Source organism: Equus quagga, chromosome 8 (genome assembly GCF_021613505.1).
Source record: "Equus quagga isolate Etosha38 chromosome 8, UCLA_HA_Equagga_1.0, whole genome shotgun sequence".
Classification (NCBI taxonomy): Eukaryota; Metazoa; Chordata; class Mammalia; order Perissodactyla; family Equidae; genus Equus; species Equus quagga.
This window is the reverse complement of record NC_060274.1, coordinates 9226537-9252550: the sequence shown is the minus strand read 5'-3', so window position 1 is coordinate 9252550 and position 26014 is coordinate 9226537. Positions and strand designations below refer to the sequence as shown.

Below are 26014 nucleotides of genomic sequence, written 5' to 3'. Positions count from 1 at the left end.
ACGGAGGGTAAGAAAATTGCTCAAGATCCCACTGGTGGCCACTTAGTGTCGGGGCCCGGAGCTGCTAGGCTGGGTCCATCGCCCCCAGCTGGACCACTGCGCTAGGAGGCTCTGGGGGTAGCTCTCAGTGATCAGGATTTCTTTATTTATTTTTACTATAGCTGTGGTTTCAGTCGGCTCGTTGCTTTCTGCCTTTGTAAAATAAAAGGGCATCGGGCCTCGCTTGCAGTTAGAGTAGATAAGCTGTGACCTTTCGAGAAGGTCGCCGAAGGCTCCCTGCCTGCCTTAAGTAGGTAGGTCTCCCTTGCTTGGGTTAATTTTTCTTTCACACGCAGACAGCACCCATGGCTCTACCAAAGTCGGGCTGAGTTCTCAGCTGCTCTTCTGGGCCAGGACCTCTTGGTGGACTCCACACGCTGCTCAAAGTTTCGACCTGCTTGAAGATTCTGGTCTGGCTACAGGGAAAACAGAACCAGAAAACCCTCCCAGGGCGATGGTGATGGAGTCATAGTTATCTCAGAAGGAATGTGCTTGACCAGGGGACCTGCTCTGCTGTCCTCTCATTCCCTGAGGCTGTCCTTTCCCCTGGCTAAGCAGGCACAGCAGGTGGATTACTCAGAGACGCCACCATCAGTGGATGGCCCGAGGCATTAGGAGCCCAGGTCCACTTCCAGCCCTACTTCTGTTTGCTCTGCAATTTTTGGGTGGGTCTCAACCTATCTTGACCTCCAATTATTTACTTACAAAATGAAGGAAGAGTGACTATAGTGTTTCCTGGATGGTTTCTAATTTTGGGCATCAGGCTGGATGAGCCGGGTGTAACCTTCTCTGTCCTTGCACCTGAACAGCTGTGCACACAGTAGGGCAGACCTAATGCCCAGTATGAGTGTATGGGGATTAGGTCTGCCCTATTGTGTCACCAACTCCAGATGTGCCCCTGCCGTGCCAGCAGTCCTGATCCTGATGTGTTTGTTTCTCTGGGGAGCTCAGAGTCCTGCTTTCCGCAACAACCACACACCACACCTTCTCCAGTCTTTCCAAACCTCTTCAAAATTCTCCCCTACTCTTCCTCTTCATTCTCAACAAATAAACCTCCCTTCCTACTTTACAAAAAAAGTAGAACCAGCTTGGAATTCTCTAATCCTCCTAATACCAAAATTAACCTCCCAGAGTCTGCACCCAACCTACCCGCCTTTCCCCACCCAACTAGAAGCCAGTCGCCCCGGCCATGCTTTGGATTCCATCCTCTCCTGCCTTTATTGTTTCCTCCATTGAAGGTAACATATCTTTTTTTCCTCTGCCTTTAAGATTTTTCTTTTTGATTTTCAGTAATTTTATTATGGTAGTCCTACATGCAGTTTTATTTTTAAATAATTTTCCTCTGGAATCTGTGATTAAGTGACTTAACGAAAGTTATGCAAGTTTAGGACGACCCCCTGAATCTTCTCGCTGGATTCTTTTGCTCCTTCAGGCACGAGGCGGCGCACCCTGCCGTAACATTTACATAGAGAACTTTTAAAATCAGAATACTTCAAGTGCTTTCTTTATTCACTTCATAAATATTTATGGAGGATTTACCATAGGCCGGGCACTGAGCTAGATGCTGGAGATGAAATGGAGGGCAGACACGTGCAGCGTCCCTGCCCCCACGGAGTCCCCAGTCAAACAGGGGAGGTGGATGTTATCTTCCTTCAGAGAGAATTTTCTTTTGCTCCCAGCAGACAGCTAGCGTGGAGGCAAACAGTCTTCACCCATCTGGAACTGAGCTCATTCAAAGCTACGTTTCAGTCTTTGCGAGGACTGGTTCATTTCCAGTTGACTCCTACTCCTAGGAAGAAAGCCTTTGAGGGGTCCCCACTGGGAGGCTGAAGCTTCACCGAGCCCCTTCTCTGTGGTGGGCTTGAACTCCCATTTTTTCTGTCTAGTAAGAAGAAACTGCTGAAGCATTTTTAAGCTTCCCAGCCTCTCAGTGACAGCTTCCACTTCAGCAAACACCTCGAGAGGACAAGCAGCATCTCGTGGCAGGCACTCTCATTCCAGCGATTGCTCTTTTCTCTGGGCTTAGCGACTCAAGTTCTGCGTGCCTTCCTAGCCTTGGATGCTCGTTTTTGTCTCCCAACCCTGTTAGATTGCTGAAAACCTTGCTCAGCTGCTGAGCCTCATTGCTGTTGTGTTTGGCTTGACTTCTCAGTCGTCCAGCTCTGTGCTGTGTGCATATATGAACAAATGCCCAAAGGGAAATGCTGCTCACCTCACTGTGCTTCTCTTCTCTTCAGTATCTCGGACCCTTGGGTCCTGGCTGTCTCGGTAGCTCTATGGTGCCTTGAAACAGTTTGCTGTTTAATTCAGTTTTTTATTTGTTCTTGGCAGAGGAGTTGGTGTAATACGATTTAGTCTGAAGTGAAGTCCCACAGTGAATGTCAGTTTAATTATGAGAATTTTTCTTTTTTTGTGGAAGATTAGCCCTGAGCTAACAGCTGCTGCCAATCCTCCTCTTTTTGCTGAGGAAGATTGGCCCTGAGCTAACATCCGTGCCAATCTTTCTCCACTTTATATGTGGGACACCTGCCACAGCATGGCTTGATGAGCGGTGCCATATCCGCACCCGGGATCCGAACTGGTGAACCCTGGGCCACCGAAGCAGAACGTGCGCACTTAACCACTGCGCCACCGGGCTGGCCGCTAATTATGAGCACTTTTTAGCACCTTCCTACATCCACCTCATTCCTCCTTCAAGCGGCTCACGCCATTTGCCAAGCTTCCCTATGCATTATCTTCTATCTTTGCTCTTTTGTAACTCGCTTATTCATGCTGTCTCACCCCTCCATGCCTTTTTGAGTATGAAAATTTTTTAAATGGTTTTCCATTCTAACCCTTGTGTGGGTGTTGACAGATGACATTTTTCAGAGCCGGTGACTGGGTGTGGTGGCGTTGGTTGTGTTCCTGGCATTAGTTAATTCAGGTCCGAGTCCCTCTGATGAGTTGTTGGTGCTGTTTTGTTTTTCTCTCTCTCCAGTGAGACGGAAAACCCCAGGCTTTCTTCTTAGTTTCTTTTCAGGATGCTTTCCAGCGTGGAGGAACTTGTTAGGAATTAGAAGTGGAAATCACTTAGGGTTCCCTATTTCTGTAGAGTCAGCGTTGAGATTGGTTGCATGCAAATGGGGGCAGACATTTAAGCAAATTTAACAGTGATAAGGCAGTCTGTTCTGTGTTTCGGGCACAGGCATTCTATGCTACTCGTCAACATCACCTAAGCTTAGAGCGCCCATCTACGTGCCCTGACTTGTGATGGCGGTTTTGTTTTTCATCCTAGGTCCCCATAAAAATTTAAAGACATTTGATCGTTGTCTTTGGCTGCGTATTTTACCCACTTTATTCCGTTTGCTCCTCGCCGTAACCCCGTGAGGCCAGTGTTCATTCTTCCATTTAGACTTTGACGCAGTGAACGAGTAGCAGAACCAGCATTTGAATGCAGCTTTATCTGATTCTCGGTCACAGGCACATAGCCCCACACTCTGCTGCTTTCCACGTGGCTGGTCCTGCCATGGATACCATCTGCCCTCCGAGAGCTATCTTTGCAGAATTGCACAAGAGACAGTCCACTTCATTCCAAGTGATTTGTGTTAAAGAACGAGATTGTGTAAACTTTATTACTAAGCAAAGCCCGTATCTGGTCAAGACAGGACCTTCTGAAGATTTCCCCATCTCCTTAGGGCAGAATATGTGGCAACTTATTTTGGCAAAGTACAAACTGGTGCATTATTAACTGAATGTGAGTCAGGATGCATGCTCTGTGTGAATTTTTGATTTATTTGATGTCTTGAAACCGTAACTGCAAAAAAATGGATTAACTATGAAGTAATTTATTCCATTTGTCATTCTTGATTTCAGGGAAGTTTAATTAGCATTAACAGCACTTGTACAGAGATGGGCAATTTTGATAAAGCCAATGTCACTGGAGAAATAGAATTTGCCATTCGTTATTGCTTCAAGACCCACTCTTTAGAAATATGCATCAAGGCCTGTAAGAACCTTGCCTATGGAGAGGAGAAGAAGAAAAAGTGCAATCCGTAAGTTTCTTTCTCTAAGTTTTGACATAAGATGATAGACGCATTGATTTTAAAGTTTATATGGAAAAGTGAAAGTCCAAGAATAACCAAGACAATTATAAAAAAAAGAACAAAACTAAAGGGACTTATATCAAGAATTATTCTAAAGCTGTAGTGATTCAAACAATGTGTAATTGATACAAGAATAGACAAGCAGGTCAACAGAACAGAATCGAAGTCCAGACACAGACCTTAGCATGCACGGGAACTTACATGATCAAGAGGCTATTAGTAATCAGTGTGAAAATATCAACTTCAATCAGTGGTGTTGGAAAATTTGACTTTCCATATAGGAAAAATAAAATTAAAATCCTGTGTCACACAATCTAGGGAGATTAAAATTTTTTTTTTCAGTTGATAGATACGAAGTGGTATCTCCTCATTATTTTAACCTGCCTTTCCCTGATTACTAAAAAGATGAACAACTTTATTTATTTATTTTTTTTGAGGAAGATTAGCCCTGAGCTAACATCCATGCCCATCTTCCTCTACTGTGTACGTGGGACGCCTACCACAGCATGGCTTGCCAAGCAGTGCCATGTCCGCACCTGGGATCCGAACCAGCAAACCCCGGGCAGCTGATGTGGAACGTGCGAACTTAACTGTTGCACTTGGGCTGGCTCCTGAGCAACTTTTTTTTAAAAATAATTTTTTTACTTTTTTTTTTTTTGGTAAGGAAGATTGGCCCTGAGCTAACATCTGTTGCCAATCTTCCTCTTTTTTATTTTCTCTCCCCAAAGCTCTAGTACGTAGTTGTATATCCTAGTTGTACATCCTTCTAGTTCTTCTATGTGGGGCGGAGCTTCCGCACGGCTTGATGAGCAGTGCCAGGTCTGCCCAGGATCTGAATCGGTGAACCCTGGGCTGCCAAAGCAGAGTGTGAGAACTTAAGCACTATGTCACCGGGCCAGCCCCAAGATGAGCAACTTTTTATAGGGTGTCAGCCACTTAGGTTCCCCTTCTGTGAACTTCCTATTCATAGCGTTTGCCCATTTTTGTACTGAATTTTTGTCATTGTCTTACTTATTTACAGGAGTTTGGTTTTTAAATCCGTTTTTAATACAATTCATCATTAGTTATATGTATTCTATAGATCTTCTCCTGGCTGTTGCTTGCTTTCTAGCGTTGTTTATGATAACTTTTCTTGTACAGAAGTTGATAATGTCAAATTCATTAACCTTCTGCTTTAAAATGTCCGCTTTTTGAGCCTGTAGAAGAATTCCACCTGAAGGTTATAGATACATTCTCCTCTATTTTCTTCTATTAGAGTTTTTTCACACTTAGGTCCTTTCACGTTAGAACTGGAATTGATTTTTTGTGCCTGGTTTAAGGTAAGGACCACATTTTTGCCTCTCCCTGCTGAGAAAACTTTTAGCACACTGTTTTAATTACCAGCTGAGGAAAAAGAATGAATCGTTGGTCCAGTCAGGCCCTCCTCTGCTCTGAAACCTTCAGTAGCTCCTCAGCGCCAGACAAGTTCCGGCGTTGCTGTGGCTCTTATGGTTCTCCGTAGCAGGGTCCCTCCTGTCTTTCCAGTCTTAACTTCGATTGCCCTACCTGTGCCATACGCTCCAGGGAAACTGGAAATTGGAATAGCTATTGTTCAAAACTATCCCCTGACTTTTTCCAAATACAGTCATGTGTCGCTTAATGATGGGGATACCTTCTGAGAAATGCGTTGTTAGGCAATTTTGTCCTTGTGCGAACATCACAGAGTGCACTTACACAAACCTAGATGGTACAGCCTACTACACGCCTAGGCTCGATGGCACTAATCTTATGGGACCCCCGTCATATATGGGGTCCATCATTGACCAGAATGTCGTCATGTGGCACATGACTCTGTGAGGCTTTTCTCATGTTTGTGTTGAACCACTTTCCCTACTCTACTCCCACGATAGAAATCCCAATCCTGTCCATTCTTCAGACCCATCTCCAATCCCATCAGAAACGTTTATTCAAGCCTTGACCTTCCAAGCATGTTACCTCTGCTATCATTCTCAATAGGAATATAGTGATGTGGTCAAGAGTATGGACATGGGACCCCTGGCTCCACCATTAACATGGTTTGACCTTGGGCAAGTTACTCAACTTCTCGTGTCTTAGTTTCCTCACTGTAACACGGGGTGATAATGGCAGCTACTTCAAAGGATTGTTGTGGTGTTTCCCTGCATTAGCCCACGTGGAGCCTTCAGAACAGTGTCTAGAACATTGTAAACCTTCGACAAATATTACTCTTCAGCAGGAGAGGTGGGAAGTGCACAGAGAAGGTAGGCCTAAAGATCCATATAGAGATCCCCTTAAGGCTTTGGCCAAATACTAACCTGCTCACATGCAGGACAAGATTTCCTGAGGTCTGTCAGGGGACAGCCACTGGGGAGTGTGAGTTGAACAAAAAATCTGGGAGTTACACCCCGTTGGGAAAGATTGACATTCTGACCATCCAGAGTGGAGACTTTGCTGGATACCCGGGGCATTCAGTGGACTCTGGAAAAAACATACGTTAGTAATAAGGCTTCTCTAGTCCCCAGGTAAAGGTTACTGCAACCCATCCTAACTAGGCAAAATCAAGCCTTGATAGGATCAAACTGAGTCGCCAGGAAGTGAAATGCTTGCTAGAACAAAACTCAACACTTTCCAAAAGGAAAAATATAGTCCAGAGAGGATTCTGGAAGATGGCCGAGTTGGAAGCATCAGGAATCCATCTCCCCATGTAGACAACAATTGCATTGGCAAACTCTATCTGATGTAACTATTTTGGAACTCTGGCATTTTTTTTTTTTTTTTTTTTTTTTTTGCTGAGGAAGATTAGCCCTGAGCTAACATCCATGCCAGTCTTTCTCTATTTCGTGTGTGGGTCACCACCACAACATGGCTGCTGATGAGTAGTGTAGGTCTGCACCCAGGAGCCAAACCCACACTGCCGAAGCAGAGTGCGCCAAACTTAACCACTAAGCCATGGGGCTGGCACCTCTGGAGTCTTTCGAAGGCTTGCAACTTCCAGGGGAAGGCTTGCATGGTATACTGGGGTTACTATCAGTCAATTTCAGCTCCTAGCACAGTTGCAGTGCCCGTCCCCCACCCCAACTCTTTGGCACGCGTTCCTGAAGCAGCATGCACATGGCTTGCAGGAGCCAGGGTGGGAAAAAGGATCCTGTCCTCCAAATACGAGGGGTCTCTTCTCTGATTGCTGCTTCTTATCACAGAGGTGCAGACAAGGAGGCAGCCACTGTTGTTGCATCTCTCCCTATTATTGCAGCCCTCTTCCCCACTGCCTGAAGTGATTTTCAAAAGATGTAAAGGGCCAGTGCCCTTATTTGTCTTCTCTCTTCATTTTTCTTTTTCCCTTCTTGGGAGCCAGATACTAAAGACTAGGACATTAAAAAGTAACTGCGTATACAAGGAAAATTAGAAAGTGACCATGCATGCCCAGGTACAGGGTCAGAAAGGATCTGGAAAGACCTTAAGTTTATACCTCATGCTGATCCTTGGCACAGGGACTGTCTGCAATAATAAATTTAAAAATAAGAATAAAAAACAATAACCAAAAGCCGCAAACCCTGGGGAAGGGAGAGAATCTGTTTTCCAGAATCAACACATTATTAGAGACAAGTGTCCAGTGTTCAACAAAAAAATCATAAGGCATGTAAGGAAACAGGGAAGTCTGGCCCATTCGAAGGGAAAAATAAATCAACAGAAATTGTCCCTGAGAAAGATCTGGTCGCAGGTTTACTAGACAAGGACTTTAAAACAACAGTCTTAAAGACGCTCAAAGAACTAGAGGAAGATGTGGAGAAAGTCAAGAAAACGATGTACGAAAAAAATGGAAATATCCATAAAGAGATCAAAAACCTAAAGAAAAACCAAAAAGAAATTCTGGAGCTGAAAACTGCAATAAGTGAAATGAAAAATTCACTAGAGGGATTCAAAAGCAGATATGAGCAGGTGGAATAAAGAATCAGCGAACTTGAAGATACAACAATGGAAGTCACTGAGTGTGAGAAACAGAAAGAAAAAAGATTAAAGAAGAGTGAACAGAACCTCAGAGACCTGTGGGACACCATCAAGCGGACCAACATACGCATCGTGGAAGTCTCAGAAGGAGAAGAGAGAGAGCAAGGGGCAGAGAGAATATTTGAAGAAATAAAAGCTGATAACTTTCCAAATTTGATGAAAGACATGAATATAAATGTCAAAGAAGCCCACTGAACTCCAAGTAAGATAAACTCAAGAAGACCCGCATTGAGACACATTATAAACAAGCTTTTGAAAGACAAAGACAAAGAGAGAATCTTGAAAGCAGCAACAGAGAAGAGAATCGTCACATACAAGGGATCCTCAATAAGATGATCAGCAGATGTCTCATCAGAAACTGCAGAAGGCAGTGGGTCCGTATATTCACAGTACTAAAAGAAAAAACCTGTCAACTAAGAATTCTACATCCAGCAAAACTGTTCTTCGAAGGCAAGAGAGAAATTAAGACATTCTCAAATAAACAAAAGCTGAGGGAGTTGGTTACAACCAGACCTTAGATTAGTGGTAGACTTGACTTAGTCCTGCAAGAAATGCTTAAGGGACCTCCTGCAGGGTGAAGTGAAAGGTTACCAGACAGTAGCTCAAAGATGTGTGAAGAAATAAAGCTCTCAGTAAAGGTAAGTACACAGGCAATTATAAAAGCTAGTATTATTGTAACAATGATATGTAATCCACTTTTTGTTTTCTACGTGATGTCAGTGCAAATAATCAATAACCTACCTGCAGATCAGAAAAATATTTAAGGAGCTAATGTTGGGGACCAGCCTGGAAGTATTCTCTTCCCCAGGGAAGAAAGTACTCTGGTGAAGTGTGGTTTACAGCATGGTTAGATACCGTTTCAGAACAAAGAACATACATCAGGCATGACAGGAATAGAATTTTTTTACCAAAGTCACAAGGAGATGTTCTGGCGCACATCCACAGCAGGTCAACTTGACCTTGGTTCTCTGGCAAGGAAAGCTTGTCTTCAAAGCAGTATTGGTATTGGCATCAAGGAAAGGGAGACATCCATCCCTATCTTTAAAGAGGGCATTCTTTGCTTTGGGAAAATGTTTGAAGCAGACGTACAATGCGTGTTCAGTGGGCCATAAATCCGACTGCTCTGGGAAAAACAAGTTTTAGGCCGAATCAGATTTAAACCAGAATGGCTTCCCCATATGCCTCAATGTGTGAAAACTTCTTATTATTCTTATTATCTTCATCAATGACTTAAGAGACTAATGCATTAAAAAAATTACTAGTTTCTTCTTGTTATTGTGACTTTGGTTTGTAACTCTACACTTTGTCTTTGACATAATTTAAGAGATTAATGCATCTTAAAAATTATTGTTTGTGTTTTTGGTCACCCAATGTATAAAGATGTAATTTTGTGACATCAACAATGTAAAGAGGTGAAGACGGAGCTGTTTGTATGTTATTGAAGTTAAGATGGTATAAATTCAAAGTGGAGTGTTATGACTTTAGGATATTAAATGTAATCCCCTTGGTAACCACAGAGAAAACAGCTATAGAATATACACAAAAGGAAATGAGAAAGGAATTTAACATTTCATCACAAAAAAATCAACTAACCAGGAAAGAATCCATCATTGCAGGAAATGAGAGACACAAAAGCTCTTCTAAGGCATAGAAACAAATAGCAAGTCAAGTCCCTCCTTATCAGTAATTATTTTAAATGTAAATGGTTTAGAATCTCCAACCAAAAGAAAGAAATTGGCAGAATGGATAAAAACGTAGGTCCCAACTACGTGCCAACTACAAGAGACTTGCTTTAGACCCAAAGACACAAATTGAAGATATTCCATGCAAATGGGAACCAAAAGAGAGCAGGGATGGCTATCCTAATATCAGACAAAATAGACTTTAAATCAAAAAAGGCTATAAAAGATAAGGCAGGACATGATGTATTAATACAAGGTTCAATACAGCAAGACGATATAACAGTGATAAATGTCTATGCACCTAATAACAGGCCATCAAGACAGATAAAGCAAAAACTGACCTAATGGAAGGGAGAAATAGATAATTGTACAGTAGCAGGTGGAGATGTCAGTACCCCACTCTCAATCATGGGTAGAACAACCAGACAGAAAATAAGTAAGGAAACAGGGACTTTACCCAATAAACCAGCTAGATACATGGGCGTGTATTTTATTATTATATAGCTGTAAGCTATATAGGTATATTTTATGTATCCTGTTTATATGTGTGAGATCTTATGACGATCAACAATTTAAGAGTAAATGAACGGTGAGGAATTGGTGACAGTGAGCCTCGAGTACCTTTTCCAAGAAGTTTGACTAAAAGGGAAGAAGAGGCCTGAGACTGGGGCTCCAGGTGGGAACCCGATCAAGAGAGGGCTGCTGTTCTATTTTGCTTTGGGAAAGTTGAGCCTGTTTCCAGCCTGTGGTCATCGGGTCTGGGCAAGCAGGGTCATTGCCATGAATAAAGCTGCCTGGGGAGCCAGAAGGGCAGTCAGTCTCGAGACCTGAGTGGAGGGATGGGCCTAGAAGAGGATTTCAGGGGGTGGGCGGAGTACAAGTGGAGAGATGGTCTCTGTCGTGCTTCCTCTGCCAGCTGCGGCCTCCAGACTCAGCGGAGGTATTTCCTGCTGGTCCTCGGTGACGGAAGCTGGTCCTCAGCGTCAGGAGGCCAGGCTTTGAGGCCCCACAAGGGAAAAGCAAAGTGTGAGGCGTGCCCTTTCCATTTCCACTTTTTTTTTTTTTTGCAGGTTGAGGGGAAGTGATAGGTGGAGGGAGGACAAGCTGGCACATGGCCTCTATAACCAGGCAGCTTAGAGCACCTGCCACCCACGGAGCCCCGAGACCCTCTGGTTCCACGGTCGTCCCCAAATGGCAGGTGATGAGTGATGTGGATTCCAGGAGTAAGGCATGGGGACAGCAGGGGAGCTTCATGCCCCCAGGAACGTTCCAGAGGATTACAGCTAAAGACTGTGTAGCCCAGAAGCTGTGTAGCCAGCACTGTCATTGTTCCCTCACGGTGGTGGCCACTAAGCCCTTTCCATCAACCCCATATTCAGCGGGGAGCAGGATAAAGAAAATGCTGATGCGCAATTCCCCTCCTGAACCTCTGCCCGCCCCCCGCTGAGCTTTCACCTCGCCCTCTGTGTTTGGCCACCAGGTACGTTAAGACCTATCTGCTGCCTGACAGATCCTCACAGGGAAAACGCAAGACTGGAGTCCAAAGGAACACGGTGGACCCGACCTTTCAGGAGACCGTGAAGGTACTTGCTGGACAAATATTCATGTGCTGAGTCCCCCCATCCCAGGCTGAGCACAAGGGACCAGAGTCCAGCGGATGTTTCTTCCAAACTCTTAAGTCAGTTAAATATAAGTGCAGACACCTATACATTTCTGCGGGCTCTGTCAATCAGTGGCAAGTTCGTAGAAAATAAATCTCAGCCTTTGTCCAGGAAAAGTGCCCTGTTGGCTGGACGGGAGAATAGCTCTTCATTAATCATTTCCAAGGAAATGGTGAAAAAGAACCTGGCTGCCTCTCAATTTCTAAAACGGGTTTGTCCTGTTGACTTTTTATGGCGATCGGAGAGGGATCCCAAGCACATTAACCTACTGAGTTACTATCTTCACCAGGGTGCTCCTTTATCATAACAGCTGGCAAATCCAGGTTTCTTCCTACTTTATGAAAAACACAGTCATTTTATGAAAAACAATTTTATAGAGGAATTGCTTGGGTTTTCACTTTCTTTGGTGCTAGGAAATATGATTAGAGACAGGTAGGGAGTGCCTCACGCTCGGGTTGAGAGGGGAGAGTCGGAGATGATGTCTGGTGTGTGCAGATAGCTAGGAGGAACAGTGCAGATGGTGGAGATGCATCCAGTCAAGGCTGGGCAGCCCAAGGATCCCATGTGTCAAGACTGCAAAAGGAGAGGGCTTTGCCTTCCTTGACGAGAGGGACCTTCCTGAACTCCCAGCCAGAGGCCATCCGGGCAGCTGTCACAAGAGTCCCATTCATGAAATAATAAAAGCCATTGTTTTCTGTGCCCCTGCTGTGGCCAAGAGTTCATATACTCCTGACCCAAATATTAGAATCTTCATTTACCAATGGGGAAACGGAGTATAGAAGTATCGCTCTAATCTACCACAGATTAGCAGTTCTTCACAAAATTTATGTTCATAGGAATCCCCAAGGGATTTTTTTTTTTTTTGAGGAAGATTAGCCGTGAGCTAACTGCTGCCAATCCTCCTCTTTTTGCTGAGGAAGACTAGCCCTGAGCTAACATCCATGCCCATCTTCCTCTACTTTATACGTGGGACACCTACCACGGCATGGCTTTTGCCAAGCGGTGCCATGTCCGCACCCAGGATCTGAACCAGCGAACCCTGGGCCGCTGAGAAGTGGAACGTGCGAACTTAACTGCTGCATCACTGGACCGGACCCAGGGATATTTTTTAAAAAGCAGATTGTGATTCAGCAGGTGTGGGCGGGGCCTGAGGTGCTGCTGGTCTGAGACCAGGCCAGTATCCGGTCACTACAGCCTAGACTTCAGATGGTTCTGCTCACGTACCTGCTCAAAGAATTCTGGAAAGCTGTGTACCCCTCACACATTTTAAGTGGATATCTAAAATTACTCATCCTAAGTTTAGTTGAGGTATTCTGTGCTAAACAGAGGTGAACCAATATTTCACATTTTATGAAATAAGACAAAGATGAGGATTGACTATAGTTTAGATAAATATTTAATTATACAGTTTGATTTTTAAAGTTTTAACTACCTTCTTTAAAATGCACTTAGAATCTCAAAGAAATCACTTGAAATCTTAATCCATGGGTTTTTATCCAACATATTGTGAATATTTTGGTTATCCTGGAAAACTGTCCAGATAGATTGAAAAGAATCCATGTCCCTAACCTATTGTTAAATTCAGAATATCCCCACACAGGCTGAGCCTTATCCTTCATAGAAATGTGTCTAAGACAGAAAAGATGGGAAGATGGAGAGGCTGAGCCATCATCAAGAGATTGGCAGAAACCAGTATTTCCCGTTACCCCTTTGTTTAGTGCAAGGGCAGGGCTGTGCAACCTGGGGCAGGCACCACAGCGGGGTTCGGGCTGTGGAAACTGTCTTCTGCCATCTGAGAGAAGGGCCTGTGAAAGGTGAGGATCTAGATACTGAGCCTCCAAGCTTTCCAAGCAGAGCACCCCTTGGTGCGCAAGCCGGGTGTGCTGGTACCCCACTTGAAGACCACTCTATGGGGCCGATAGGAGCTAAGAGTTCAATAACTTGTGCTTTTGCTCATTATTGAGAAAAGCCAATGATAGGGTCAGAAGGAGGCTCTGAGAGGCTGAGGTGGGTCGGCCAGCTCTCTTGGAAAGCCTGGCTGTGTCCCCTTACCTGCGAGAAGGGCGCTGGGTCAGGCTCACAGGGGGCTCTGCCCTGCAGTCTCCCTGGGGGCAGGAGCCCACCGTGGGCTGGGGGACGGGAGGGGAGGCTCTCTCATCCTCCTGAGGCTGCTGAGATCTCTGAGTAGGGACATGAAAGGAATGCCTCTGTAGGACCCCCAAGCCCCAGCTCGGGCCGGCACGTCCTCCACATGCCTTGTCCCTCAGGGTGAATGCCGGCCCTAAAAGCTCACGCTTTGCAAGTTTTAAAAATAGAATTCTTGTTTTCTGTATTTTTGGACAACCCTGGCGGGGGCAGTGACAGCCACATGCAAATTCAGATGTTCAGTAGCACAGGTCTCGGCTGGATTTCCAGAGCACCTTGCGCTGGACAAGGACTTTCATCCTTGTCTTGGGGAGAGAACCTGACCGTGGGAGGGGGGCTCGGTGGCTGCCCAGGCTTTTCCCCAGGCCAAGCGCTGGGCCCTTGCAGAGTGGGGGAAGTTCGTGCTTAAGAAGGGAGAGGCCCCTCGCTCCAAGCAGCCTGGCCCAAGCTCAGCACACCAGGACCCTGGCTGCGCCTTGTGGAAGGGAGGCCCCTGTGGCCCCCGAGCTGTGGCCCTGGGAGCCCAGCTGACTGTCTCTGTTCTGCCTCTGCAGTACCAGGTGGAGTCCGCCCAGCTGGTGACCCGGCAGCTGCAGGTCTCGGTGTGGCACCTGGGGATGCTCGCCCGGAGGGTGTTTCTTGGAGAGGTGATCATTCCTCTGGCCACGTGGGACTTTGAAGACAGCGCCACGCAGTCGTTCCGCTGGTATCCGCTCCGGGCCAAGGTAACGTCTGGTTTGGGACTGAGTAGTCCCCACCCCCGCACCGTGGGGACTTTCAGAGGCATCCAAGAAGAGAAAACCTACCTGGGAAGCCTTGGACCCAACACGGATTACGCACTTGTCTGGCTGTGATCTTAAATAGGAACTTCCTGGGGAGACAAGGCTCCACATCGGGCCCTCCTGGTGGGGTCAGGCTGAGGGGTTTTTACCTGCTCAGGTTTGTACTCGAATAGTCCAGCTCTCAGTGTAGCCCAAATTCCACGGTGGATCCACTTGCTTCAGGGTCCCTCGGCCTCAGCCGGGTGACAGCTGCTGCCAGCCAAAGTCCATGACCTGTAGGGGTCAGGCTGCTGGGCAGCTGGGACCACGCCTCAGTCATGCGGCTACAATGCATTCTTTCTAATTTCCCACTCCAGGCACTCCCCAAACAGTGATAGCTGACAGTGATTGGGCCAAATGCTCTGGGCAGGCAGAGGCTGCCCTGACCATTGGGATTTCCTGTCCCTGCTCTGACCCGGCGGCCTACCTCAGGGCGGGGGTCGGCTAGGCCGGGAGAGGAGGAGCTGGTTGATTTAGGGTCTGCTCACAAGCCTTGCAGGTAAGAGGAGGAGCTGGGGAGAAAGGTTAACTTCTCTTGGGATGAGAAAAAGTGGGCTCCATCATCTACGAAATGACAACAGGACATGCCAATCCCGGCGGTGGAAGTCTGGCAGTGAGGCCCCGTCTCCACCAGGCCTGGCCCAGGTCCCACGTGCTGTTCTGCCTCTTTCCTGTCTGAAGCCAGGGGTGCTCTGATTCACGATGCCTCCGCATGCAAACGTGTCTGGTTTCCGGCCACTACAGGGTCAGGCCGAGGGTCCTCAGCCTGGGAGATGCCCAGTCCCACCTCTCCTGTCCCACCTCTCCCGTGGTCATCTCTGTGTGGTCTCCACAGCCCCTGTGTCACCATCCTGGTGACCTGTGCCTTCTCTTCTCAGCGCCTCAGTCCATCTGCAGACCCCTACTTAGGAATATCCACTTGGAATGCTTTCTGCTATCCAAGTTCTGCCCGAGGCTTTACTTAATCCCACCTCCTCCGTGAAGGCTTCCCTGATTTGCCGGGGAGTTGGGGACAAAGAAGTGACTGACTCACTCAGACCGGAGAGCCACTCCTGGGCCGGAGGCACAGAGCCTGAGACGCTGCCTTCTCCAGTGCCTGCGTTAGTCCCTGGCATGGAAGGGTAGCTTGACTCTTTACCAACCTGGATGGACTTGGTTGGGGCTTAATTTTACTGGCGTTTTCAAACTCAGGTTGTTCGCAGGTTCTCTTAGGACCATCCTATGGGAAAGTGCCAGGGCCTTTGAGCCCCTCTGCCTCCGCAGCCCATCTGCCTCGGGTGGGCTGTGTTTGCCTGGGTGGCTGAGCTGGGGGTGGTGAGGAAGGGAGTAAAGAATCACCATGAATGGAAGACCAGTCCTGCACGGGCATGTCCACTCCACCTCCGGGCTCTCCCAGGCCTGCAGAGGCTTTGCCAGGGCGTGGAGTGGGAAGGGATATTTATGGACAGAGCTGAGGCAATCAGAGGAACCCAGAAGGTTCTGGGGGCTGGGGAAGCCTGCTTCTGAGTTCTGCCTCTTGCCCCCAGACAGAGAAATACGAAGACGGTGTTCCTCCGAATAACGGAGAACTTGCAGTCCGGGCCAAGCTGGTCCTCCCCGCAGGGCCCACACAGCTCCAGAGGCCTCAAGAAGGTAGGTGGCCTCCAGCCCCATGAATGTTTGTCCCTGTGTCACCACCCCCAAAGCCTGGAGCAGCAGGTGGGCTGAGAGGTGGGACAATATTTTCCAGCATTTCCTCTGCCGCCCGCTGAGCCCGCACACTGTACTCTCATCAAGAGCCGTGAAGTGCGGCCTGGGGAAGGGTTCTCTGGAGTCCACGCTTGGAAGGGAACTGAATGGCCCCGAACGGGACCAGCCCTTTGATGCCCCCTTTAAAAGGCTGTTAGGACACCAACCCCGGGGCTTTCCTCCCAAGGGGCTGCTCAGATGGGCCCCCTGGTGAAAACAGGCCTACTGTGGCCCCTCTTGAAGAATCACGCCCTGCATTACCGTTGGGAGTCTGGCTCCTAGAGAACCGAGAGTAGGTCTCAGGGCTGCAGGGCCCACAAGGCTCCGAGTGAATAACTTCCTGCTCCCGGGTCACGTGAGCAGCTGCTGCCCAGCAAGAGAACAGATCAAGGACAGGTCCCCGAGGAGCTTACAGGAGATTTGACCAACTTAGATAACATGGGGCGTACAGAAATGAGGATGGAGAGTGCGCAATCCCACGATGTCATTTACTGATTTCCTATTGATTGGGAGGGGAAATTCTGCTGCCGGAGCCCCCAGGGCCACCAGCAGAGCAGCAGCATCTGTGGGCATCACCAACCCCCTACAATAGACGTCTCGGGGCCCCCACTTTCCCCAAAATCACTGGCTACAACTAGATCAAAACCTCTGCATCCTTCCTCTCCTTGGGTCCTTCTGCAGCATCTGTGTGTAGGATTTTAGCATCCTTCCATGTTGCCATCATGCTGACTGTTCAGTGGAACAGCATGTGAGCAGGGCCAGCAGAACCTTCCATGACAGGCGTGCTCCTCTTCCTGTCTGCTCCCTCGGGGCCCGAGGGTCCTAACACATCCTTTCACTGAGCTGTCACTTTTGGGGTGGCGGCATTGCGTGCCAACATGTGGTAGGGTTGACAGTAAATGCTGGCTTTCCTTCCAGGGACAGGTGACCACCCATCACCTAATGGTCAACTCTGTTTGGTAGTGCTGGGAGCCAAGAATTTACCTGTGCGGTCAGACGGTACCTTAAACTCATTTGTTAAGGGGTAGGTATTCGATTTAATCAAATATTACTTATACTGTTACTTATACTGTTCCGTAAGGGAACAGCAAAAAGTATGTCATTTTAAATTCGCCTTATTTTAGCCTTCCTATGAAAAGTCAGCAGAAGGTGTGTTAAAGACTCTGATTTCCAAGACCTTATGGGATTTGGACATGCCGAGGCTAGATTTGGAACACAACCTTTTAACCTGAAACCCAAATCTTATCAGTCTTTATCAGTAAATCAGCATTTACTGACATGGCACGGCACAGAAAAGGTAGTGTTTAGTAAATATTCTCTTAGCTTAACATCTCCTCTGGGATTAACAGTAAGATGGGTGACTCTGCATAGTTCACTCTAATTCATTACAAGTGTGTCAGTGTTTCCAAAAGTAAAGCAAACACATTAATTATTATACAGCATTGCGAAACCCCCAGTGACAATGGAAAAATGATGGCTTACTGTGTTAAGATAGAACTGAGTTCATGTTCCCACTGTCACGTATCTGCATGGCCTCAGGCAAGTTACCCGGCCCTTCTGAATTTATTCTCCTGAGGAGAACAGGGTTAAAAAGAGATAACCTGTGTGTGCAGAGTGAGTCCTGGGTAGTGGGTCTAATGAGCCATGCTGTCACCCGCTGGACGCAAACAAGAGGGAGATTAAGGCAAAGGGCCGTGTGGCCTCAGGATCCCAAATTACCCTCAGTTCCTGGTTTAGCTCTTTCCTTGGCACGGATGGTCTCTCTGATGAGCCAGTCCCGGGAGGGCAAGGGGGCCGTGTGGAGGGCGGTATGACACGGTTTGTGTCGTTTTCCCCTCTGCAGCTGTCTCACTCTGCCAGAACAACAGAAACTGACACTCAAGTCCCCCGTCCTGAAGAAGCAAGCCTGTCCCCAGTGGAAACACTCCTTTGTTTTCAAGGATGTAAGCCCCTCTCAGCTGAGGCAAGCGAGCCTCGAATTAACCGTCTGGGACCAGGCCATCTTTGGTGTGAACGACCGCTTGCTGGGAGGAGCCAGGCTCGGGGCCAGTAAGTCTGTCAATTTTTATTGGGCCCAAGACGCAAGGTTTATCCTTAGTGACTGTCTTGCGTGGATACCATTAAAAGGAAAATAATGCTGCCCTGATGGTGGGTGCTCTCATGGCTCTGAAATTGCCTAACCTGCCATAAATGGAGATTACCATAAAGTCTCGTTCTGACTCTATAACTGATGGATAATACAGCAAAGTATTTCAGCAATTTAAATCAGATTTAGACCTGCTCAAGAAACAAAAATTACAGGCCTCAAAATCGGCTGGGTACACTGTCTGCTTTTGTTTCTGGTGTTAGTCATAAAAGGATTATTTTCTTAAAGGAAAATACCTTCTTAACCCAAAGAAATGGCAACGCAGAAAGTATTTCATTAAGAGTGGGACAAAAGGGTGACGCTTTTCAGTCTTGCTCAACAGGGGTGCTCCTGGTTTGTGGGGGGCAGTCCTTTGTTCGGGAGGGCCTGCACGCCCTGGCCCTGCCCGCTGGTTGCCAGCAATATGCTCCCCAACACTGTGACAAGCTGAACACCTGCACATGTGTCTCCAAGGCCTCCAACCGAGGATAAACAAGACTCACCATGAAATTACAATTTGTTTTAAAAGGAACACTGTCCAAAGCACACCCCCTTCCTCTAAGGAACTCCTTCCCATGAACAAACCTGGCCCCTGGTCAGAGACACCCCGACCTGTCCACAGCCACGGTCATGTATTAAGACGGGCGACTCCCTTCTCAAAAAACCAACCCACCAAGCCCGTTCTCTCCTGGAGGAAAAGTGAAAAGCTTCAGGCTTTTGAGGCCTCACAGGCCCTGGGAGAAATTCCTGAGTGTGTTCTCTTGGGGGTGAGGGTCTCTCTCTTACTCACCAGTGGATGACATTTTAATATGGTCTTATGCTGAAGTGAAAACTTCCTTTATACCTTTCTTGCTGGTCCTCATTTTTAAAAAGCTCAGGAGAGGGATGGGAAAGTGGTGTGGGGACCCACTGTTGCTAATTTGTCATTTCACTCACGTCACAGAGGAAGATCCAGCTGGCGGTGCTGACGCATGCTCACAGTCAAAGCTTCAATGGCAGAAAGTTCTTTCCAGCCCCAATTTATGGACAGACATGACACTCATCCTGCACTGACGCGGAGGTTCCAGTTTGCAGTGGGTGTTTCAAGGGCTGCGTGCCTGAAGGTGGGCTGAAGGACTGGGTGTGGACGCACGGCTGGAAAAGGCCCTCTGCACTGTAAACACTGTCCATCTAGTTGTCATGTAGCTAAAACGTTCTTCTTTATCCCTCTGTGTATGTTTAAGTTAAACAGAGCAATTATTATGTTATATAAGTAAGACTCAGGTTGGTTACTGTGCTTTGAGAGATGTGGAAAATGGCCAGATTTCAATAAACGTTCAAGTTACTTGTCTCCCAGCGCTTATAAAATGGTGAAAATTACATTGCACAGTATGTGCATTTCAGAGAGAAAAAAGGAGCCTGGCTGACTATTCGATCCCTCCCACTCTGCTGTGGAAAACTGTTTCTAGAAGCAGGTCAGCCAACCCTGTGGAGTGCTGTGGGGACTGGCATTGCGGGCTGGTAGGCGCTAAGGTCCTGGAGGGCCGCCTGGCCCCACAAAGCATCGCTGACAGGTGACAGGGCTGCACGGACAGTCGAGGCGAGAAGGGCCCTCCCTCCCGCCCAGACACATGCGCGTAGACATCCAATGGGGCATCTTGCCTTACACATCGTTTATTTCTTAAGTCTGCGGCACAGGGTTCCTCTGCACAGGACGTCCTGACCAAAGAGGAAAAGGACAAAACAGAACACGAGAAGGAAGGATATGAATGAGCAGGACCGGCGGTGTGTGAGAACTGACATTTTAACGGCTTTTCAAGGATGTGGGAGCGAATGGAAATAGGTCCGGACAGGTTCTTCTTGCGGAAACAAGAGCCAATACCCAGGTCGCAAGAGTCCCTTCATGGCTGGAGTCTGAATTATCAACATAGTGTGTGTGTATTTTTCAAACAAGAAGCTCTGATAGAAAACTGGAATGTGCATAGCCAATTACACACACAAAGAACATGGAAAGTACAAAAAGGCATTTTTACAGAGGTGATTCTAGCAGTTAATCAGCTTCGTTCCTGCCCTCACGTCACACCAGATCAAGTGCCGTGGTTACATGGTTTTTCATATGCAATTCTTTTATTATTCTGTAAAAGGTAACAAAATATACAGAACGAAACTTTCCCTTTTTTAAACTAAAGTTACAAACCCATTTTATCACTTACATATAAATACTATGCTCTATAGCTGATCATTCATTAGATGTATAAGTCCAACAACATAGCCCTCTAACTGTTAGGCAAAAAAACAAAATAAGAGAAGTTTATCCAAGAGTGTCCTCCTCCTGGATCGTTTATCCTGGACAGTCCCAGGATTCTGTCAACTGCACTGAAGGAAGAAGGAAATCATTGTGTGTGTGCACATGTATGTTAAGAGAGCATTAGACTCAGTTTTCAAAATAATTTTCACCCCTCAAAATACATAAATACACAAAGATGGATCCTTCATAGAAATCAAGAACAAATCAATCAATTGGAGCTAATTTCAAATCCAGAAAAAAGTAGGGCACAGAATATAAGCCACGATGTGGTTTTAATTATACTGAATCTCGTATCATACATGCCGGCATGGAGTTTGTTATCCACACTTGACAGGCATCTTTCCTTAATCCAATCAGTCCTGCTCTGAGCAGAAAATAGGAAGTGATCCAATAATAATAACAATATTAATAAAAATCAGGCCTGTTTGGCACTATGATACAACTGGGAAAAACAACCCAGGGAAGCTTCCTCTGGTCCCAGCCCCAGAACGTTCCCATGGAAATAACTACTCTCTTTTTAAAGGAACTGGAATACGACGAGGGGTCTAGATTTGGAGAACTACAAAGACACGTTTTAGCGCCCGACAGTGACCCTGCGCAGAGCCCCGACGCGAGGCTCGGCTGCCCACAGTCCAGGCGGGGCCCTCACAGGGCCTCGAACTCGTCGATCCTCTGCTTGGTGTTGCCCTGCCGGATCTGCCGCAGCGTCTTGTACTTGTCTCGGCCCTGCCTCATGTTCTCGTTGTGGATGATGTCATTGTGGGTCCTCTTGTTCTCGTCTCTGGCCTGGGACAGCTCACTGGTCAGAGTCTGCAACATTAAGAAGCACCGGTGAGACGTGACCCCTTCCACCAGTGTCACAGCGACCCTTTGGCGAGGCTGGGAGACGCAGACCCCTCCCCTCCCTAGGAAAAGTGGGTGCTGGTGGGATGGCTCATGCCGGTGCCTGTCTAAAGCCCGCTCGCTCCGGCTAGAAGCCAAGGAAGCCAGAGACCTAAGGAGGGGATGTGCCCACCACCCTCGACCCCCGGCACGCCCTCACCATCAGCTGCCGCTGCACACGCTCGTTCTTCTCGGCCTCAGTGATGCGCTTCTCCTCGTTGCGGTCGCCCAGGATGCCCTCGCTGGAGAGCTCAGCGCTGTAGCCCAAGTACTCGGTGCCCTCCTCCTGCGGGTTCTCCCGGACGTGGTAGCTCACCGGCTCGTACACAGGGGGTGGCGGGGGCGGGGGCGCAGTCATCACCAGGTGCAGCTCCTCCTTGGTCTTCACCAGGTCATCCTGCGCCTCTTTGGCCTTTGAAAGCAAATCAAGACAGGTGAGAACGCCTCACACAGCCTCGTGCTTGGGCCATTTTCTGAAGAACCACCTTCTCTTTCAGAAGGAGGCCCATTCTCCCTGCAGAGAGAATAAGGATTCTGCACCCTCTCCCGCCTGTCCTGGTGGCTGATGCACGTGGCCTGAAGCCGCAGGGATGGGGACATGGACTACAGTCCATCAGAAGTGTCCCTGTGCAGGGTCTGGCTCCAGACCCTCTGAGTAGTTACCAGTTGTGTCCACAGCACGAAGAGAGAAACTGAGGCCAGGGGCTCAACATTTCTAAGTACCGTAACTTCTTTTTTTCTGTCTATAATTCTACTGTCCGCTCACAGACTCGTGAAAAACAACCCTTACTCAAGGAACAGAAACCCTCCAGCCGCTGGAGAGCACAGCTAACGTGCCGGTGTGCAGTCTATTCTTCCTCGTGCGGCTGCTGCTCATCGAGCTCCTCGCCGCCCGCCGGCTCTGTGCTCAGCACTTTCTTAGCCATCACCCCTAATCCTTCCGGCAACTTCTCAGGAGGACACACGCAATCCTGCCCACCTCATCGCCACCCTGACACTGCAGATGAGCTTAGTTTGCACCTGTTTTGTAACCAGTTTTATCACTTAATACCTTATAATGGGTACTTTCTCCAAAACCCTAAGACTGAAGTTTTCGCATGCAACTCAGGCTGGGGGTGGGGATGGAAGTGAAGATAATGAAGGGGAGGCACCAGGCGTCTCCAAAAGGGGTCAGTGCAGATGGGGAAGCATGGAAAAGGACAGGCCAGGGTGGGGAGAGCCGCCCACAGCTGGGCCGAGGTCTGTACTCTGAACTACACCCCGAGTGCCTCAGGGACCACGCTCTCCTGCTGGGTGTGAAGGCTCACAGATGAACCTCTCTGAGCAACCTTACAAGTTGGGTATTACTCCCAATCTGCAACAAGGCAACTGGGGCTCAGAGAGGTGAGACCACCTGCCCTGGTTACACAGCAAATGAGTGGCAGAGCCCAGACCCTTGTGCCAGCCTAGAGCTCTCCATGTTCCAGATCTTTCCTCGGTGCCATGTGGTGTCTACCAGGAGTCAGAAGGGACATGACGGCTTGCTTCAGGCACAGCTGCACGTTGCTGGGGGCACCCACATAATCTGATTTACAGCTGGTTCCTGATGGGGCTGAACAGTCTGGGGTGGCCAGGGCTGGCTGGGTGGGTATGAACAAGGGGCTCTTTGTTCCCACTAATCCAACAACGTATTGCTGGTGCACAAGGGCAAGCCCATTCCCATGGGGATTTCTGCTTAAGTACAACTGATGTCGGCAGAGGATTGCAAAACGTCCCCGAGGCTTTCGATGTGACCTGCCAGCCTGGCCGAGGCCCGCCCCCGCCCACCAGGGAAGGGCCCACGCACGAGGACTCAGCCGCGGCCTCACCCTGTGCTGCCACTCCTCCACCTCGCTCTCTTTGCGCCTCCTCGCCTCTTCCAGGAGGGCGATCTTGGCGGTATACTCGGCGAGCTCTGCAGCCTGGCGAAGGAGCGCAAAGCCACAGTTATTTCTGGGATCCTTTCAACAGGGTCCACTTGTGAATGAACGGTCACAGGTTTTAGTGAGCGGCCTCCCTTGTAACACGGCCACATCCCTCCCTCCTCTCTGGCCAGCAGTATCCATCGCTGCCCGCTGTGTCTGCCAGAGCGCGCCTCGCCCCGACTGCCACGTCCACCTCCCCACCAGCCACTTTACACCCTCAAGTGGATCATTTTACAGCCCCAGATCCAAATTAGGAGGAGGCAGGTGTCACTTTTTCGATGCCCAGAGGCAGCCACTCCATAATTCAGCATCGTGAAACTCGGGGACTCCTACCAGCTGCTCCTGGCTCTTCATCTGGTCCACTGCCTGCCTCTCCAGCTCCTCCTTGGCGCGCAGCGCGGCCACACGGTCGGCCTCCAGCCGCTCGGCCTCCTCCTGTGCCCGCTTGCGCTCTTCCTCCAGCTGCAGGGCCCTCTGAATCTGGTCCGAGAGCTCTGAAGGGAGCACAGAACCAGGGCTGCTCGCAGGCTCGGGGACCTTGAGTCCTGCCCGAAACCCCCAGCCAGGTGGATCGGATGGGATCACAGACAGGACTCAGACCAAAAGCTGCAAAGCCTGGAGCCAGTTAGGAGCTGACGGGCCTCTTCTTCCAATGACACCAACAGGAAAGCAGCCTACTGTGCATCCCTACTGTGTTTCGATGACACGTCCTCACGATGGTTAGACCGCTGTACAGAGCTGTGAAACAGCCAGCCTGGGCCCGGCTCGCACACCCTGGGACTGCTCTCCTGGGACACTCAGAAACTGCGCTATTCGCCCCACCTTCTAGTTTGTAAGGTGGGGGCAACGGAGCACGCCCGGGCACTCACTAGATGTGACCTTGGGCAAATTATTCCACCTACTAAACCTTAATGTCCTCATCAGGGAAATGGGGATGACTCAGTACCTCTCTCATAGGACTGAGGGAAAATTTAAAAAGATAACGAATGTGAAGCATTCAGCACAGAACCAGCACAGGTGTTAATAAAGTACAGAACTATTTCTTAATCCACATAACCGGTGCTATCCTCTCTCTCTACAAGTCTCTGTTTCGGGTGATGTGTTACACTGAGATGCACATTCTTAGATTTCCTTCCTGGTTGTGTGTGTGTCTGACCGTCTGTCTGTCGCTCCACAGACCGACGTCTGCCCGAGGAGGGCGCAGACCCACCTTTCTCCGCCTTCTTGGTCTTCTCTTCGTAGTCCTGCAGCCTGAGCATCAGCTCCTCCTTCTCCCGCAACATCTGCTCTTTCTCTCTCTCCACGGTTTCTCTCCTTTTCTTCTCAGTTTCCAGTTGCTGCCTGTTTGGGGGGTAGAAGCGGCGCAGGAATGTTTAGACTCTGGCAGGCAAGTGTGGTGTCAACATGCTTAAACAGTCAGTCAACCGAGCAAGACGCCCTGGCCGCCACCAGCCCAGAGGCCAGCATGTCACCAGCCCTGGCAGCTGCGTCTGGGTCACCTTGAGTCCCCAGCACCTAGTCCAGGCCTCGGGCCTGTATCTGCAGGCAGAACGAAGGGCCACAGGCCTGTCCTCTGGATGCTCTGGACTAAGGAGGTGACAGCCCTGACCCCACCTCCTTGTCCCAGGCTCTGCCACTGCCCAGGCCACAGCAAGGCAGCTCCCATGGCTTCTGAAGACCCTCATGCATTTACTAGGTTACATTCCACTGGCTCTTCCTACGGGGAACAGCTCAGGGGCTCTGAGGCCACCTGACGGGCCCCGCGTCCAGCGGGAGGGCTGGCCTGGGACGTGAGCCGGGTAGAACGCGCCCACATGCTCACCGCTCCAGCTGCTTCTGGTGCTTCTCCTCCCGGGCCTGTGCCTTCATCTGCTGCACCTCGATGGTGTCGGGCTTCCTGCGGCGCATGTACAGCTCGTGGTTGCCCATGCACAGCTGCAGGATCCGCTTGTTGATGCGCAGGCGGGGCGCGTAGAACACGAAGTCCTGCGGGACAGAACACGGGACTGTGACTTGCGGACGCCCTGGTCTGGCCTTCTTCCTCCAAACCCGGCTTCACAATGTTCTAGACATCTTTTCTGAAAGGACAAGCGGTGGGGCTGGCCCCATGGCCGAGTGGTTAAGTTCGCGCGCTCTGCAGCAGGCGGCCCAGTGTTTCGTCGGTTCGAATCCTGGGCGGGGACATGGCACTGCTCATCAGACCACGCTGAGGCGGCGTCCCACGTGCCACAACTAGAAGGACCCACAATGAAGAATATACAACTATGTACCGGGGGGCTTTGGGGAAATAAAGGACAAAAATAAAATCTTAAATAAATAAATAAATGAATAAAAATAAAAAAAAAATAAAAGGACAAGCGGAGCAAAGAGTAGGGGGCCAGAAAGGGGCTTCAAGGTAAAGCTGCTGACCCCAAAGGACAACAAGATGCCAGACACGCAAGTCCTCGGTGCCATGGACGCGGATTCTCTGGGACAAGCAGAGGGAGGGTGTGGGGTCGGCACGCGTGTGGTTGTGCACATGTGTGCCTGTGTACATTCAAACTGCAACCCCACGGCTGGATGTAAAGCTTCTCCAAGGCGAGGGACTTAGGCTCCTGGGAACCAGGACCCCCGAGTC

General features: G+C 48.8%; 2 protein-coding genes across 5 annotated transcripts in view; one reads left to right on the top strand and one right to left on the bottom strand.

Annotated features, from left to right (window-relative positions):
- SYTL3 (synaptotagmin like 3) overlaps positions 1-20565 on the top strand; it is an 85994-nt gene extending 65429 nt beyond the window's left edge. For all 4 annotated transcript variants that reach the window (XM_046669528.1, XM_046669525.1, XM_046669526.1 and 1 more), the window contains 7 exons: positions 3892-4070; positions 11286-11388; positions 14166-14336; positions 15959-16064; positions 17079-17184; positions 18004-18209; positions 19229-20565. In XM_046669528.1, the coding sequence (XP_046525484.1) occupies positions 3892-4070; positions 11286-11388; positions 14166-14336; positions 15959-16064; positions 17079-17184; positions 18004-18209; positions 19229-19338 (981 nt within the window). In that variant the 3' untranslated portion in view covers positions 19339-20565. The remainder of the gene's footprint in view (positions 1-3891; positions 4071-11285; positions 11389-14165; positions 14337-15958; positions 16065-17078; positions 17185-18003; positions 18210-19228) is intronic.
- Positions 19914-26014, bottom strand: part of EZR (ezrin) — a 50823-nt gene continuing 44722 nt past the window's right edge. Inside the window, exons 9-14 of the mRNA XM_046669529.1 lie at positions 25220-25383; positions 24608-24738; positions 23731-23891; positions 23302-23394; positions 21615-21866; positions 19914-21382 (exon numbers count right to left, since the gene is read on the bottom strand). Of these exons, the coding sequence (XP_046525485.1) occupies positions 21218-21382; positions 21615-21866; positions 23302-23394; positions 23731-23891; positions 24608-24738; positions 25220-25383 (966 nt within the window). The 3' untranslated portion in view covers positions 19914-21217. The remainder of the gene's footprint in view (positions 21383-21614; positions 21867-23301; positions 23395-23730; positions 23892-24607; positions 24739-25219; positions 25384-26014) is intronic.